At 45.2% G+C, this 17,789-nt stretch overlaps 1 protein-coding gene across 2 annotated transcripts in view; it reads right to left on the minus strand.

Annotated features, from left to right (window-relative positions):
* Positions 1–16,911, minus strand: part of LOC120957542 (uncharacterized) — a 35,525-nt gene extending 18,614 nt beyond the window's left edge. The window contains exons 1-2 of one of the 2 annotated variants that reach the window (XM_040379796.2): positions 16,086–16,909; positions 5,683–5,721 (exon numbers count right to left, since the gene is read on the minus strand). In XM_040379796.2, the coding sequence (XP_040235730.2) occupies positions 5,683–5,721; positions 16,086–16,157 (111 nt within the window). In that variant the 5' untranslated portion in view covers positions 16,158–16,909. Of the gene's footprint in view, positions 1–5,682; positions 5,722–16,085 lie in introns of both variants that reach the window. The other variant, XM_049608724.1, reaches the window with a different exon arrangement.
* Positions 16,912–17,789: the final 878 nt, after the last annotated feature.

Consider the following 17,789-nt stretch of genomic DNA (forward strand, 5'->3'; position numbering starts at 1 on the left):
TGCAATGCATTTGATGGGAAAGTGCCGGAGCAGGGGGAAAAATCACAACACAAATAGAAGGATAAATTTAATGACCCATTTGTCATCGGGACAGCGGGCGCAGGAAGGCGTCCATCGTATCGACTAAATCAGGCACAAGGCTATAAGCGGAAAATAAAACTCCTCGGTGAGATGAGCGCATCTTGTTTTCCTTCATCGACTGCCAGGCTTCCGGCGCTGCCTAAAAAGCGTGAGAATTAGCTACGAATCGGTAAACAAGTCATTCCCCCAGGGAAGCTTTTAGGGACATCAGTTTTATGACGCAAACGGCAGACTCTCGCGACAAGCATCGAATAAGCTGTCAGAGGTAATAGAATTAAAGCATAGAGCGACATGGCGATGGTAGAGGAAGACTGCTACATTTTTATCAACCGTTGATAGACAGTAGAATATGCTTTCATAAAACATTGGCTCCAAACACACATAGTCATGATGTACTCATTTGGGGCTCCACTTATACTCCTGCCTTTTTTCTACGATCTCCAGTAAAAGATCTTTTCAAGCGATCCTCTTACGGTCGCATCATACGGCGTTTCTGTGCGGCATATGCCAGACATTGCCATCGACATATTTGACTTATGTGCCGGGCGAGCGCCACTCACTTTTATGAGACACTGCGATATGTTTCGTCTTCCACATACACACATGCATGGCTTCCGAACAAAGAATCTGGTTCGTGTTTGGAGAGAACACGTGCCCTCCAGACGCATTCATTACATTCAACGAACATTCGACTGAGTGCCGAATATGATTGCACATGTTCCTTTGTTTGTTGGTGGTGTTGGGATGCTTTTCCATTTCTGGGTGAAGCACTAAACTCTTGGGAAACTTTATACTCTAGTTGTACTTGACTGTGCTTCTACTTCTACTTTCTGAGCTTATTTTTCACTTGGTTGTTTGTTGAGTCTTCCTCATTTCGGTTTTGAAAATTTGATGGCAACAAATTTGCATCAAAACTGTTTTAAACCCCCGAGTACTCGTGTCGTGTGTTATTAGATAGTTTTTCGTACCACCGAACACTTTAACCTTTAATCTGCAAGCGTGACGCACGCTGGGGTATGAATAAATTACTAAACGTAATCAACAAAAAAGTCCGGCTTCGATCAGAGCGAAGATAAAAGCTAACCAGATTTACCATAATTTACGCCTATGAAAAAGGCAAACCAAAAACGATAAAACATTCTTTCGGCTGTGTTTAGTTCGGCAGGAATTGAAACGCGTGAAGCGTAAATGCTGCAGCATCGCTTTTTCACTGTATATTTCAAGAGGGTAATAAATTAGATTGGATAATTTTGCCACCCAGAAAAAGAAACCCCGGTACTGCTTTGTTGGAGAAATAAAAAATCTACTCTTTCGCGACCATAGTAAGTTATTCCCCGAGGCAAGTGTGTGAACAAAAACAGTGTGTTTGTGTGTATGTGTGTTGGATCACGCCGTTCCACCGAACGGCAAATAGATAGAATGAAACGGCTCCACTTCCTTGTCACTTTTAGGATATGAGTCGGAACATGTTTGATGCCACATGGGCGTGCTCAATGAGGCGAGAGAAGCATAATATATGCGGAAGGAGAAAAAAGGAATCAGAAATGTCTGGACATGCCCGTCTGCCCGTCTGTTTAGTGTTTGGTGCAAAAATTTATAGCAATTCTTTTCAACTTTTGTGCTAGCGCTGCTGGTTGAAGTTTGGAACATGCAACGCTTAAAAGCAAACCAACCACAGTGAACGTTGGTAGTTTGAATGGGCCACTGTCCTAGAAGCTGACATTATTTGCGTCTTCCTGTTTTGTGATGGAATTTTACGAGTATTGCCAGGGCTTATCCCAACCCCGGGGAAATAGTAATGCATTAACGCCAGCCAAGATTTCAGACTAGCCGAAGCCAGCCGTGTTGAAAGTAAATCCCGAACGTTCGTAAAGCAATGCTCTGATTAGATGAAGGGCATAACTTTATCTGTGACCCCAAAGTTTTTGCTTTTAATGAGTAGGGCTCCATTAGACCTCCATAATTTGGCATGTCCTTTGAGATCTCCCACAAGCCCACGTTTGCGTGGGGTGATTGTTTGGTTTTAGTTTAGGATATGCAAAGGTTCACGTATCCAAAATGAACGCAATACACGAAAAAAAGAAGTAAAACAAACGGATTCAAGCCCATCAATCCTGCACCCACACACACTCACACACATCTTCACAGACACTTTGATTGAAGGTAAAGGCATAAACTTCCAGCAACCCTGCTCAGACTGACGTAGTAGAGGTTTCGATAAAGAGTGAGGGTCTAGCACCTCGGACTACGATTCGTTTATCTGTGCAATTGCCAGCTCTGTGTTTAGGGAGGAAGGAGGGAGGGAGAGTGATGTTCTCTTCCCTTTCGAGCTGGTGTGGTTTTGTATGAAGTGCGTAAAAATGTTTTAACCTTGTTTTCAAACAAAAAATCTCTGCTATAAAAGCAGGAACAAAAGCTATCCTTTTAGGTGCGGTAGAACGGGTCTGGGGGAGTGTTGTAGAGTCGGTTAAAGGATATCTTAGTCCATTCATTGTTCGAACCGGTGAAGCCTAAGGGTGCTGTTTCCGAGTTGCTACTACTGTGTGCTTTTTTCTCCTTTTCCAACTACTCAGAGCAGAGGTCATTGTCTCAAGTATGAGGAGCAAGCGTACCTCAGTACACGGTCTCAGCGCTGTCGAAGAAGGCAGTCCGGAGAGAAGGGAAAAGTCATCGAAATTTACAAGCTTCAGCCTTCTTCAAACCCACGCCCAGTCCCAACGGTGACTATTGAGCCAAGCAGATAAGACAAACGTCGAGCGAGCGATAGTTCAGTGGGGACAGTAAAAATAAAGTGTACTCCTCCTCACAAGGGGCATCGCCCCAATCCTCCGCTAGAGAAGGTTTGCTCGAAAGGGATAGGCCCGAGACCCCCTCGGGGATGGGCACTTGCGTGCGATGACGTGCTTCCGGATCGGGTTGTCGTCGGTAGAGCCGCTGGCCGCCCCTCCGCTCCCGTGCCCCAACGCTCGAGGAGTAAAGCAAGGCATATAACAATAAATTTTAAGTGTTGTTCAGGAGCAGCTGCTGATGTGTTTTGTTTTGCCTCTCCGTTGCTGTTGCTTCACTATCGTACTGTTTCACCATCAGTTGTACAGTATCGCGACTACAGCAAGCGTACGCAATATTTTGTTTTCCTCATTCGACTTGTGGTGTGGATGTTTTTTTCTATCCACTGTTGCCCTTGTACCACGATGCCTCATATTTTCTTTCGCCCACCACGAACGCACGCCACCCGTCGCTCGTCCTCTGGAGACAGTCGCGAGCATGTATCCCGCCGCGTTCCGATGCTCTGTTGCCGTACAAAGTTGCAGCTGTTTGGAGGTAAAATTTTCAGCACTTTGCAACACCACCACCGTGCAGTGAGGTGGAGCGTAAGAAGGTAATAAAAACGTGCTGAATGTTCATCGAACGTCAGATGGAAGGCGAAGGCAAAGTGGTGGGAGTGAAATCCTGCACTTGTCTTTGGTGTTACGCCTCAAATCTTAGCGACATTGAAAACCGGAATGGCGAGGGATGGAAAGGAGGAAAAGAAAACACAAAGCGTAAAATAAAGTTTTAGGGGGTAATATTTCTTAACCCTTTCAAAATTCGGCAACGACATGTAAGCTCTCATGTTGGTAAACTGGCTTAAAAGCTCTCAGTTGGTGGTCGATTTATTTAGATTAGCCGAGTTGGGTCCACCTGTTGGGATGGTATCAAGTGGCGTACAAGGTGAACAAGCAGACTCTTTTGTGGTTAAGTGCTTCAATAGCTTCTTGGGTTAAGTATGTGAAGCATAGCATACATTTCAAAGGAATTAAGAGACTGTATTGCAAGCATAATTGATTATTATCTCCTTACAACATGACTGACAACAAGTTTGAGATATCGTTGGACTTTAGCAATTAAAATCAGAGTGAGCTATTGAATGATTCTTTGTGTGTAACATACGTGCTTGATGCAGAGCACATAGATCAGTTCTTAATTGAATCTTGTCTTGAACATGATTTTGCTTTTCGAAATCTAGCTCTCTTGTCTTTCATACTGCTACCAACTACCAGCACCCGTAGATGTAGATGTCCACAGTCCAAACCGCATCAATTATGGCTTGACATAATGATGGATAATTGAATACTCCCCCACCTGGATGCGGATGCACCGGATTTCCCGGATGCTCGGACCAAATCCCTTGACAAACCACACCCTAACACCAGTGACAGCATTGATCGGATTTTCCCAAACGCCATTAGGGTAAATAAGAATGAATTTATTTAATTCCACGTCACATCACTGTGGGCCCTCGCAGGGAAAACATAGGAGGAGCACTCTGTCCCACCACATACTGCTTAAAAGAGAAAGTGGAAACTATCGACCGAAACAAGAAGGGAGAAGCATGTCGAGCGATGTTTTAATTTTAATTTATTGAACAGCTCTCCCGTTGTGATCGACGAGGCAGGAAGCGCGATTGTATTGTCATGCTGCTGCACCATTGCAAACGAGGGGCGGATTTTCCGAACAAGTCTCTTGCCACGTTTCCGTTCACAGGCGTTCATTCGGTGCGATATACCATGTGAGTGGATAATTTATGATGATGCGGTGTAGAATACCAGCCGTCATCATTTCGACATCAATTGTTTTCAACCGCCCCGAAAGACGCGTGCACCGCTGGCTGAGGATGGACGTGTTCGTGGCAACTGTTCCCGGTGGCCACCGGTATATGGTGTATTCAATTTCAAACGAGTCGTCGCTGGCCGTAGGCACGCGTGCGAGTGGAATCTCGGAAATTAAAACATCACCTACAAGGAGGGTGTGGGACACTTTTCGTGTCTCGGGTTTTATGGTGCTGTGGTTCCGTCCGTTGTTTCCTTCGCCGAAAAGACTCCACCAACAGCGACGACCCTCGGGCCTGTCTCGGGTGATATAAAAGACAAACAGAATCACTGCAGTCGTCCGTGACGAAGCATGGCCGGGGAGACCGGCGAAGCAAGCTGTTCGGCCACACGAAGGAATTCGTCTGCCAGTGTGTCGAGACTTCGGGTTGTTGGCGGTCGAGTTTGCGGTGTAAATTTATGGCAGTTGGTTTTAATTTTGATTACCACGCTCAAATGATTTTTAATAATCGTAATTAATGTTGGGACTCGCGTTTCATTGTTCTGTTGGCTGGCTGCACGGTGCGTACACAATAGTGACAACTGTATCACGTATCGCAGCTGCCGCCACCCTCCACCACTACGAGCATCGTGTACGAAAATCTGACGGCTCATTAGAGAACGATCTTGCTTCACCGACGACACACTGCTTGTATGGCAGCAGGAGCCGATGGTGTCACATTTAATGATACGGTTCCTTGCTGTAATCTCGAACTGTGCTGTGAGCGGTTGTTGGTCGTAGTGCCGGCTGGTGTGTTTAATGTTTTGTACATGCATAGATAATTAGGGCCAGTTCTACGGGGGGGAGCGCATGGCAAGAAATGGTTGTAACTGTTGTCGTTTTACGTGCCATAAATATCGCTTCAATTTGTCACAATCATACTACTGATGAGTTTCACCTTCTAGACTTACGGTGTACAGATTTGAAGGTTTTTTGAAAATAGTAAATTTTCGGCATGCAAAAAGCTCTTACCAAATGTTGTCTGATAGTATTTTGTTCCATGATGTGATTCTGAAGTAATAGAGAGATAGAGAGAGAGAAAAAAATAAACAAATTTTACTAACAAAGGATAAAGGGTTTCAATTTAACAAATAGATTTTTTTACTTTACACAGCGACCATTGTACAACGTAAGCCCAGTTTACCGGTAATGGGTTTGGCTGTGTTACGAAGGTTTTCTGCTGATTGTTTTAAAAACGCAAAACACTCGAAACGCTCTCCCTTTAAGCCGATTATGTACCATCGGTCTCGAACGTGGGCCGAACGGCGATAGAAGCTGTCATCGTTTCGCCTGCTCTATGAAGGTCGAGCCAAACCGACAACCACATCAATTGGAACGTAAATTGGACCAGATAACATTGGTTTCCATTTCTTTCGAAGAGAAAAAGCTCCAAATTTGGTCTGTTCAACAAACGAAGCAAAAACAAAGATAATGTTAGAATTGTTGGAATTTGTCGTACAGCAAAATTTCACCAACCACCGTGAGCGGTACGAGACGCGAGCAACCAGTGGCAAAGCCCTGATCGGACCGTGCAACACTTGCGTACATACACACACATACACACATTCCTGGCATACGCACACGTTAGCCCGTCCGCTCGTCACCATTAATCGTGGCTGTGTAACGTAAAATGTACAAAAACCCTGACAGCCAAGCAAAACATAAATGCAAACTCTGGTGGAATAGGGGTTGGAAACGGGAAAAGAGAAGAAATACTGAAATTACGAAAAAGAAAAGGCGATCGAGCCGACCTAGTGGGCTGGTTGCTGGCTTGGGCGGAAAGCGTAACAACAGTCAAAACGATCGTTTTGGCAAATAAAAATTTGTTCTGTCATGTACTTGAAACAACCGGTGGAAAATGATGTGTGTGTCTGTGTGTGTGTGATTCTGTGAAGAGAGAGAGATAGAGAGAGAAAGACGTAGAGAGAGAGAGAACGAGACTCACCAAAACCTAGCGGCAATTGTGAGCAGACTTTTCCGAGTAAGAAAGACGACTTATGAAAAGCGACAGGCAAAAGCGATGGAGGAAGGAGAGTTTTGAAGAATCAGCACTGTGGCAGTGGCGAATAAAAATAGCTCCTCAAGCCAACCAGGATGCGTGTGCACAGGGGCAAGTGTAGTGCTGTCCGAAAGGGGTGGTTAAGGCTGGTGAGACACGGTATTTTATGGAAAATGGTTGGTAGCGGGAGCGACAAGCCGGCGCAAGGGCAGGGCAGGGTTAAAGTGAATGTCGAAGAAATATGATGCCGCATCACTATTCCTTCTGTGCGCTGCTCAACAGTGGCGAACGGTTTTAAACTTGAGTTTTTTGCCTTCGCAAACTGCTAGATCGGGATTTGCGCCATCAGATGTCAGATCGAAATGGACACAAATCGGTGCGTCGTATGATAGCGCAAGCTGGCTGAACTGCTTTGCTGGTGCGTTTGTTGCGGTGGCAGCACTTGGCCGATCGATCGGCCTGGGCGTGCGAAGGCACGATCCGTGCCTTGTGGTCTTGTGGTTAGCAGTGTGTCGCCCGAACCTGTTCTTTCCGTCGCGCTGAAACGCACACCGAAGGTGGTGAAAAGTTGCCCGGAAATTAATGAGTCAATTAGGATGAGTGAAAGGATTCCGTGTCTAATGATTCATGGCATGGAGTGGTTTCAGCAACCACCCGGGGGTGGTTCCCGCTGCAATACGCGCGCCCGGTCAGGCTCCGGTGCGATTATAGCTTATTTATGAAGGAAGCGAGCAATGCCTTCTCGTTAGAGCGGGAAACCCTGAACGGGAGTGGGCCACGCTTCGAGGCGAGATTTGTGTCTATTGCTGTACGTTCTGTCGTGATGGATAGGTTCCTTTCTGCATGCTGCTGGTGCTGCTGCTGCTGCTGGGTGATCGTGTTTGTAGAGTGGTGTTTTTTTACTTCAGTGTGAGCCTTTACACATATGGCAAGCCTTTGCAGTCTCTGCTGCTGCTGGTGGTGGTTTTAGTAAAGAACCAGGCCGAGGGAAAACGATGTAAGCGCGTCGGTTCGCTGTTTATAAAACGGCAATCGCTCATTTTCCAAACCATCGACGTAACGCGCCCAATCGTTTGTCACTTCGTTAGGAATTCAGCAGAAGGCAGAAAACGTATCTTACAGAAACCTTCTACTGGGAAATCATTAAATTGGAGTCGGAATGTAAAAAAATACATTTGAACTGGCATTGGTGAACGCCTTAAGATAAATTATAGATTCACAGGTATGAATTTATATAACATTATTTAAAATTTTCAAAAATGAATCTGTTCAACACCTAAATGTCTTGAAATTTTTGATACAAGGAATCCTTTTAAGCAAACCATTTGAAGGACAAACAATGAGTAAGGGAATAGTACACGAGTTGCCGGAGTAATTCAATTTTATTGCTTCCTAAAACCGATAAACGATTGAAAGCAATTTAATCTTCCATCGATAAACACATGCAAAACATCTCTGTTGGTAAATTGAAGAAAGTGGCAAAAAGCAAGGATGGTGAAGAAATTCCATCAAGAAGCAGTCGATGGAGATTTATTGATAGGAGCGTTGGTGGTAGCGATGGGGTTTTTTACCACGCACGTGTGTATGTGTGTGACTCAGTTACTGAACTGGATTAGCTGCCATTGCATAGCCCGGTAGTGTGATACTCGCGATTTAATTCCCTGACTCTGCCTCACCAGCAAAAACATCGAAAGCAAGGCTTTTTATCGCGATGAGCCACTTAGCGAATGTAGATGACGTTTCCCGGACCGAATCGGGCCCGCGTCCTGGAGCTGTAGTCGTTTGTCTTATTTATTACGCGGCGGAAGTTCGACGGAGAAGAGTTTCCTTGCTTTTGGATTCTTGGAAGCGTAAGCAAAGTCATTGAAGGATGCGAAATATGATGGTGGGATTAATGTGAAACTTGTGACGGGGGACGCGATCGTTTCGGTGTTTGTGCGGGAAGGTCTCGCCGGGAAAGTGTCTGGTCGTGCTTGATTGGGATGGATCGTTAATCCATTAAAAGGAATAAGCGGTGGAAGATAAATCGATTACATTGCACTTAATAGCAGTCGGCAATCGTGCCCGATTGGTGTCAGCTGATGGACGGCAATTATATTCCCTGTATGATTGCGTATTGTTTTTGTAAGTGTGCTGAGAAGCAAAGATAAGTGAAAGCAAACGGAAATGTGGAGTAGGAAAGAGTTTTGCGACTAATTGGAAGCAGATATAAAAACACTTTGCTCGGACCTGTTAGGATGACGGCGGGCGGAAGAGGTATTATTTTCCGTTCCTAATGAAATAAATTATCACAAAAATCTACTTTGCTTTCCTTTGCGTGTGCCCTTTCATACGCCGTTCGGGATCGTTGGCACGGTGTTTGCCACAATAATATTTTGTTTGCTATCATTGCTTCGGCAAATGTTTGATCTTTGGTGAGAAAATACCTCCATCGTTGTGGTTTTCGTCGTCGTCGTCGGCATCGTCGTTTTCATCTTCGCTCTCGTTGGGGCAATCGTCTGCCATTTGACACAAAGGCAAACTGCATCAAAGGAAACCGAAACACCAGGGAAAATGCTACTCAAACCACTGCCCAACCGGTAAGCTTCCGACGTATGTGGTTGTGCGGTGGTTTTGGTGTGATTCACACGTACGCCTCCACTAACACCATCACTACCGCTACCGACATTAGGTCACTGCCGGTCCATTAAACGGTGCCAACAAGGAAGTGTTGGTATCGTGTGACCGAACCAACCGGCGTCGTTCGTCAATTGGTAAGGTAATAGAGCGACGCCACCTCTCCACACGGTTCGGAACCGCACGTTATTGGCAATTTCCCACCTTTCCACCGTTCAATGTGCGGTGCTCCGGCAGCGCTGCTGGAAACGATCGCTGCAAATGGGTTGGCTGTCATAAGTTTTGAAACGCGATCTCGCCTCCGCAGCGTCTCCGCAGGCAACCGACAGGGCAATGGGTATGGCTGGCTTTGCACCCGGACAGCGAATGTGTGTAAGGCGATGAAAGACTGTGGAAAATACTCTTCTCCTTCGTATCAATCGAATGAAGCAGCAGGCGAAATTTATTGATGCGTGATTGTTGTGCATTCGAATGGATTGAACAGAGACAACCAAAGGCTTGCACGGTGCCAAACGGTGCTTGCACGGTCACGTGGAAAGTTGTTAACGGAGGCATCATTGCATGGAGTGATAAGCAGAAGAATGTCGCTTTCCGTAGTAGAGCAAGCTGAGGGATTTTCGTTTATTCTCTAGTTGAGCTCGAACGAATTTTTCAAAAAACGAGGCAAAGATGGCAAGGCAAACGTTTGGATGCTTGAGCTGAAGAGCCTTTCAGCGATGCGTTCGTCAAGATAGCTTTTGCTGGCTGCGTAGGAGAATCTGTACACAGTGCAAACAGACCTGCTCCTTGCTGACAGTGTACATTTCCGCATCGGAAAAGCGCTTGAAATTAACCGCCGATCAGGAAAGCATTGAATCATGTCTACGCAATTTCACTGCTCAACTCTGTGTCACGTGGTGGTGGTTGTGTACGCACTTGATGCACTAATGCAACCGATGCGATTGCATTTAGTGGGGTGAGGGAATCCGTGATGGTACAACAGATCGCAAACAGAGTGAACATTTTCCGCTCCATTTACATTTCAGATTGATTTTGCTGTTTACCATCTATCGAAAGGATTTGTTGTTGGTTTTCTCCCTCCGCCTCTGAGAGTCAGTCAATCTCTGGCCTTCCGTTGATGCCACTTTTGAACGTGGAAGCTATGCGCGTTCACGATGCGTAGTGAAAAGTACGCTTGTTTTGCCTCCTACCAGCCATGACCAGCCAGCCAATCAGGGAATTCTTAAGCTCTCTTAATATTCTCTTTCGAGGGCATACAGTAACGAGCACTTGCATTACCGTTGGCGAGTGACCGTGTGCACCGTCGAGCGAACTGCAATCAAATTGGATTATTCCTGTATCCGTGGGACGGCCAACGAGTTTGCTACATTTTATTCACCCGCATTTAACAGTCGTCCAATTTTAAAGCGTATGCTTGTTGGTGGTGTTTCTTTCCTCTTTCTCGCGTTTTCTTTCTTTCTCTTTCTCTCTTTCTCTCTTTCTCTCTCTCTCTCTCTCTCTCTCTCTCTCTCGTTCATCGAGGTTATTTGGCGTTTGATGAAAAACGCGAACAACAGACACCGGATTTGCTTGAGGAATGTTGATGGTTTATCTGGCGTGGCGTACATTTCACGTGTATTATTTTTGTCCTCGATGTTTCGGGGCGTGAAGATAACTGCCTCTTTCATTTTTTGCTTGCAGGATGGATTGGAAATTGTTTTGTTTTTTGCACTGGTTTTTGTTTTAGACTCCGTTTTTGCAACGTGCAAAAAATGGTCTTCCATTAAGCGAAAATTTATGGCCAAGCTTCGTACGAATGGGTGTTGCAGCTCTTATTGTCCATCTTCCGTTAGGAAAGTATTTGAGAGTTTGTTTTTGTTTGTTTGAGGGCAGATAAATGTAAATGGAAAGTGGCTGACCATTTGCGATGGCCCAGTTATTTCAACCATCCTCAGGCAGGTACGAATTGTCGCAGACTGTTTTTAAGATTTATATTTTATAGGAATAACTATGGCTCCTCGCTTCAGTGTACACCCATTGAAAGTCTAATTTTTAAGTATAATAAATTCAATTGTGCAATTTAAACAAAGAAAATAGTTGCACAACAAAGATTGATATGAAAGCAGAGAAACCAATTTTAAATATATTTATCACCTGCATTCGCCGCAGCATGATTCGCCTAAACTATGACAATAAATGTGAATTACACTGGACTACCTATGAGCGCACGAAGCAACTATTAAACATCGCCTAGCGTGCTGAGCTACAACAGCGCAGAATACGCGACATGCACTGTTGCTTCGGTGGTGATATGCCAAAAGAGCTCCGAAAATTGCTACCGCATCACCAACGACCAGTGTAAGAAAATACAATATGAATCATCATAATTCATGTTTACGATTTGACGTCGCTTTATGATGTCGTTGCGTGGCGATAAACCGTGGTTTCCTGCTTCAAGCGCTCCTTCTTGGCCCGGAAGAGAACGCCCGGAAGGTACCGTACGGCTGCGATAAGCTTCACACTGCCGGTAATTGTGTGAAGATTAGGAAATTCGCATCGCCTCGTTGAGTCACGTGTCCCCGAAGGGTGAATTGTCGATAAGATACGAGCTACGAGCTGTACGGTATGACAGCTGTCATAAAAACTTCCGACAAAGTTCGGCAGAAATTGGTCGGGACTGATAGAAGGAATTGGTGGCGAAATTTACCATTTGCTGCAGGATATCGGGGACAAATCCCGAGACACCTAACGTAAACCTATAGTATTTTGATGTATGCTTTGTTTCAGGTTGTCAGGATATGGGAACAATACAATGAGCGAATACATTGGTCAAGCGGCTGGTAAGAGTGCTCTTCTCGTGTGTTTCAATTAGTTATGCGAAGTAGACATACTACAGTAAGAAAACATGATCGTAAGAATATAGAAGGATAGTAGAATATTGTATTTGATATATTTTTTTTATCACACTGAGTGTCAGGAATAGAGTTCAATGACTGAAGGTGAAACGCCATCGTGCTGATCAAATTATTAGCCAGACGTTTACACCCAGCAATGGTTGTCATATGGGTGAAAGTTGTCACACAAACGGAGAGCTTACCATAAAATTATTGGAAAACACAGAACGCTGCCATTCACTGTGCTCAAACCACAACCTACATTTATGCGAGTGGGAAGCCTGTCTTTTTCTAGCTTGTTTTTGTCACACTGCCAACCCTTCCAACAAAAAGCGTCTTGCTGCGGTGACGGCAGCTGCGAGCGTGAAGAATTTGAGAAGAATGGTAACATCAGCCACCGGCAGCAGCAAATCATCCGTAATTCATTCATACGAACAGTTCCCATTCCCATGTGCCATTTCGTCGTCGTCGTTGTGCAAATGGGATGCTGGTTGGTGGAGGCGCCTGGTACCGCGATGGAGACCGCCTGGTCGTTGACGGTTCATTCACAATGGAGCTGTGCTTACCGGGCGGGCGAACAGAAACGGATGCAAGAGAGAAGGGAACAGTTCTCTGATTAAAGTAACCCCGAGAAGAATTGTCATCTTAACACGACAAATTTCGAGTACGCGCGTATCATGTGTCGTTCTTGGAAGCGAATTTCATTTGCCTTAGTGTAGTGGAGTATAATGTTAGTGACTGTATGTGTGTGTGTGTGTGGTTCCACGTACAAGCACGAACAGCATGTTGACCTCGTAATGGAATGAAACAAACACACGCCCTGCATCATTCGGTCACAAAGTCGCCAAATGCAGCGACGGCAACTGCAGCAACATTCATCGTCACCTCGAAGCAGCTGACAATTTAATTTGATTTAAACCCACCACCGGTAGCCGATGCCGGTGCCGGATCCGGACCGCGTACGAGTGGCGCCGGTAAACACACGTCCTGTGCGCTTCCTCGGTGAGTCAAAAGTGCGTGGGGTGGCGTTAATCTCACAGAGGCTGGCTTTATGAATAAGCGGCGAGAAATATTCGGTGACCTAAAAGAAAGTGCAACCTGGAGCTGTTCTTGTTAAAATGCAACACGTCGCTGTCGCCATCGTCTTGGCGAGGATGGTATGCTTCCACTGTTACCAGCTTGTGTATAATGTGTAGGGACTCCACATTCCGGCGTTCGGTGTGTGAGAAGCGAGTAGAGTGTGTAAGAAAATATGTTCAGCTGTCCATGACAGCCGAAATGGAGCAGATTAGGGGATGCTTCCGATGGGAGCCGCGAGTTTCCGAGAAGTTATGGTACAATGCAGTATTGCTTACATGGTGCTAATTTCGCCTCGATCCTGTGGCCTGTGTGTGACATCTACATTGACTACTTCAACAGTCGCTTGAAAGATGACAGCAAAACTCCAAAAAATAATTCCCTTTTTCAATGGCTAACTTTTGCAACATTACGTACCCTTATAAACTGTGCTCAAAATGTAAAATTCCACTCCAAAAGAGAACAAAGCGGATACATGAAAAAAGTGCTTCACTTGTTGAATACTTGTTCAAGTTTGTTGATGCAAAAAACTTCATTATATAAATATGTGCAATTTGAACCGTTCGCTAAGCTTTCTTACGATTCTATCTCCAAACACTACACACAGTAAGTGCCACCAGCATTGTTCGGCTTCACCACTTGAGCATTGTTTTGGGTAGCCATAAAGCGCGTGAAAGTAACAGGCGTAGGAAAAATAAACTCTTTGCACAATCAACGGAAGATAGTACTGGTTGTTTTTCGAATTGGGAAGCAGCAAACGTGCTAGAGTGTGAGCAAAATATCAATGAAAGCAACATTCGCGCTGAGCGATAGGCGAAAGACTAATTAACATTTCATCAACGTCACAGGACGACGTTCGCTGTATAAGGAAAAGTCAAACATGGCAGAAGTTAAGAGCTAATTGAGGAACAAATGGAAATGCTTTGCGAGAGGTTTGCTTCTGCTCGATGGAAGCTGAAAACAGCGTCCGGATAAAAGAGTGGTTTGCATTTATATCATGAGTGTAGGGACAACAAAAAAATACATTCAGCAAAATTTGTACAAAGTTGAGGTAAACGAATAGCGGATGTTTATGCTTGCTTGAATGGGGTAAGTAAAAATAGCTTTTCGGGAATGCAAAATCGGGACAGAGCTTCTTTTACACCGATATGCATTATTGTTCGCATGACTGATCGCTTGGGTGATATTGTTTATGCCAAAAATGAGCGCATTTCACACACAAGCCCACTCAGCTCCTTCTTTTTGAACGTTGAAAAACATATGCCAAAACCCCATTAACTATCGAATGCACTGGAATGCAGTGTGTGTGTGTGTGGTGCCGTTCGACGTGCGCGCACTGTGCCGGAATGCACAAACAATCTCCATTCTCTTGTTGCGACCGTTTACTGAACCCTGCCGGGCACTGCATGAATGTGTCGAGCCATTTCTTTGAAGCGGTTCAATTTCTGGCACTCGTTTTGGCTCAGCGGCCAAGCGGCTCAGAAACGGATGCTGTCAGGGGTGGAGTGTGCGAGGGTCATGATGGGGTGTAAGATTTCTAGCGAATGGTAAATCTTCCGTTAAGCGCTAATGAATTACTTCAACAAGTACACGGAGGGCACGTGCTAGCGGGCACGCATTTACGCAGTACAGCCGCTGGTAGCTTCAATGTAGCCACTTTCTTTCCACGTTTCATGGAAAGGTGTCATCGCGACTGCCCACGGGTCATTTTAGCGCCTTCGACAAGCGGTTGATGAAGCAACCAGTCCCTGCAGCACAGAAAATAAGACCCACGGGTCGGCTTGTCGTCGTATTACAGGGGTGTTAATGGGATGGGTTTTTGGTTTTTAATTAAGCTAACGACGAGCTACTAAATCCTGGCGACCCAAACGCAAACATTTCAGTAGGCGCGCGCCGGCTTCGTTGAAGTGGAGGGAATTGTGCCGTTGCATATTTTAGATAAACTGTGTAGTGTTTCTTCGAATCGAGCTCGTTCAGCTTCAAAGAAAGGTCGAGAAAAAGACTTTGAAATGAGAGTTGAAACTCCTTAATCGAAACACATTTTGCCATATTGCGGTAGTGTTATGGTGCAAATTTTATCTGTTTTATCTGAAGCTATTATACCGCAAGTCGATTGAACAACACAATTGGTTTGTGGTTGGAACATTTGGAAACGACGCCATTATACTAAAACCCTTTTTTCCTGTATAGATTGCATATAGCATGTAATCGATTGAAGCATTATTTGAAAACGGTATTGCTGGTGAGCTACCAATACCGGTTCAATGTCTTTTTATGGTTTTGTAAATAGTTAAATGATATTTTCCAATCCATTCCAATGGCGGAAGCGGTACGGTTGTACTGTTTAAATTTTTCCCCGCTCCGTTCTTTCCCAATTCCCGTCCGTCACATTAAAAAAAAGATTCTAAATCGATTCGAGGGCCCAGCAGACATGACCCTAGTGCAGTGTTTAGGTGTATGTGTTTACATTGGAAGCGGACCGGGCGTGAAACGAAATTCAATCGCCAGCCACTCACTCACTTTGGAGCACTTTCTGTGTAAGCAAACGTACTCGTTTGTCGGGAGGTGGGGTACTGGCAAGCGTCTGGTTTTCTGAATTATCAAACAAAAGTGAAAGATTCCCGTGCCCGGATCCCGAAATAGCGCTGTGGTTCGATTTTATCGATGATCGTCTATTTTTGAGATGATGATCTCAAGGAACGCTGCTGGCGATTTGAACCCCGATCGAATGGAGGATGGGGCATCGAACAGGCACTTTTCGAACAGAGTGATCGATAGTACGATCTGTTTTCATGAAAAACTACACTTACCAAGTTATCGCGAAAAGTTCTGTAAGGGAGAACCTTCTTCAATTGACGACTTGTACCCTTGGAGTGTGGCATTGGAAAAATTTGCAAAGTTCTCGACGGGTTTCTCTAATTCCACTTTTTTTACTCATCACATGGGACATGGTTCGATCCGTGTTGTGGCATGATTTGATCATTTCCAAGGGAATTGGTCCGTTTTTTTGCTACTTCGTGCAGTGTTAACTCTCCGATACCCCGGAAAAATGTTTTACGAACAAACTTTCTAGGTTCTAGCTTTAGTTGGCTCGTGTCGACCATGTATCTGTCACTTTCGCAGCATATTCTATGAAAGAAAACTTTGCACTGAACGCAACGTTTATCTACTAGCCATGGTCGAGCTGAGGCCGAGCGTTGCGGGAAGGGTTCTAATCGATGTGGCGTGTATTGTGTAACTTGGTAACCTTCATCAAAAGTTTGCACTGAACCGAACGCTGCTGTCAATGCGATGCGAAAAGAAAACGGGCCCTTTTGAATATTTAATCACACGCAAAACTACGAGTTGCTCAACATCTTTTCACAAGTACACCCACACAAACACATGAATACGCACACAATTTCCACGCGGGTCGGTAAAGATCGCGAATACGTGGCAACATTTACCGGAAACTAGATCCGGTCCCGGTACCAAGAGCGACTACATCTCACGGTGACGCTACGCAAAGAACTGAACACACCCGACAGCGATGGAAAGACAAGGAAAATGTTTCTTCCGATTTTTCCAATCGAACGTCTTTTCTCCAACAAGCGTCGACTCCATTGCCCTGAGACATAAGGCGATGCAGGTGTCTTTTGCCTGCGGGAGTAGGAAGGAGGGTCTTCTTAGCATGCGTGTATGTGTGTGTGTGTGTGTGTGTGTATGCGTGTACGTGCGCGATGAATGTGCGCGCAGGGAACGATGGCCACAATGTACCTTTCGCTGAGCGAGTCGCGTGCGCGCGCGCGTTCGTTCGCCCGTTTTTGCTCCGTCGTATTAATTATAAACCATCGACACACTAACACTTGTCTTCACCCACGATTCCACGAGGCGTATCGGGGCATCTGCCGTATGGGGACTCCGCGTGCCGGCTTCTACTGCTTGGAGCGAGTGCGACGCCCTCACATGCGGCTGACACGCGGCAGAAGCTAACTGCCGCGGAGCAAGACAGACAGATGTTGAGCCACTCCGTAGATCAGTCGATGGCCGGAGAGAATGCGTACAGGGAGGTGTGAGAAATCCGTGAAAATACCTTGGCAGGCAACTATTGGAAAACAATCAAGTGTCTGATGGAGATGGGTTGCTTTTGAACTCAGTATGAATGCATTTCTATGCGTGAAAACTGGCAAAAGGGGCCAACCATTCCACGCCGGCATTAGATGTATGCAACGAGTGCAACGAGACGCTCTATTGTTTGATGGTACTTTATAAACAGCTAGAGAAGTAAATTTTATTACATTAACATCCTGTAGAAGCGTTTTTTTTTGTGGAGTAGTCTGCATCAGGTCTTTGATCTTTTTTTACGATAACATTGCTCTGATAAACATTGCACACGGTCCACTAGGCCTTTGGTCTGCATGACATCCTTATTTTGTCAGTGCCCTTTTCCTGTTTATGTTTTACCAACATCAAAGTGGCTCAGGTTGCAACATGCTTCTTCCACGAACGAAGTACCACTCGGTAGCATTTTAATT

Source organism: Anopheles coluzzii, chromosome 3 (genome assembly GCF_943734685.1).
Source record: "Anopheles coluzzii chromosome 3, AcolN3, whole genome shotgun sequence".
Taxonomy (NCBI): Eukaryota; Metazoa; Arthropoda; class Insecta; order Diptera; family Culicidae; genus Anopheles; species Anopheles coluzzii.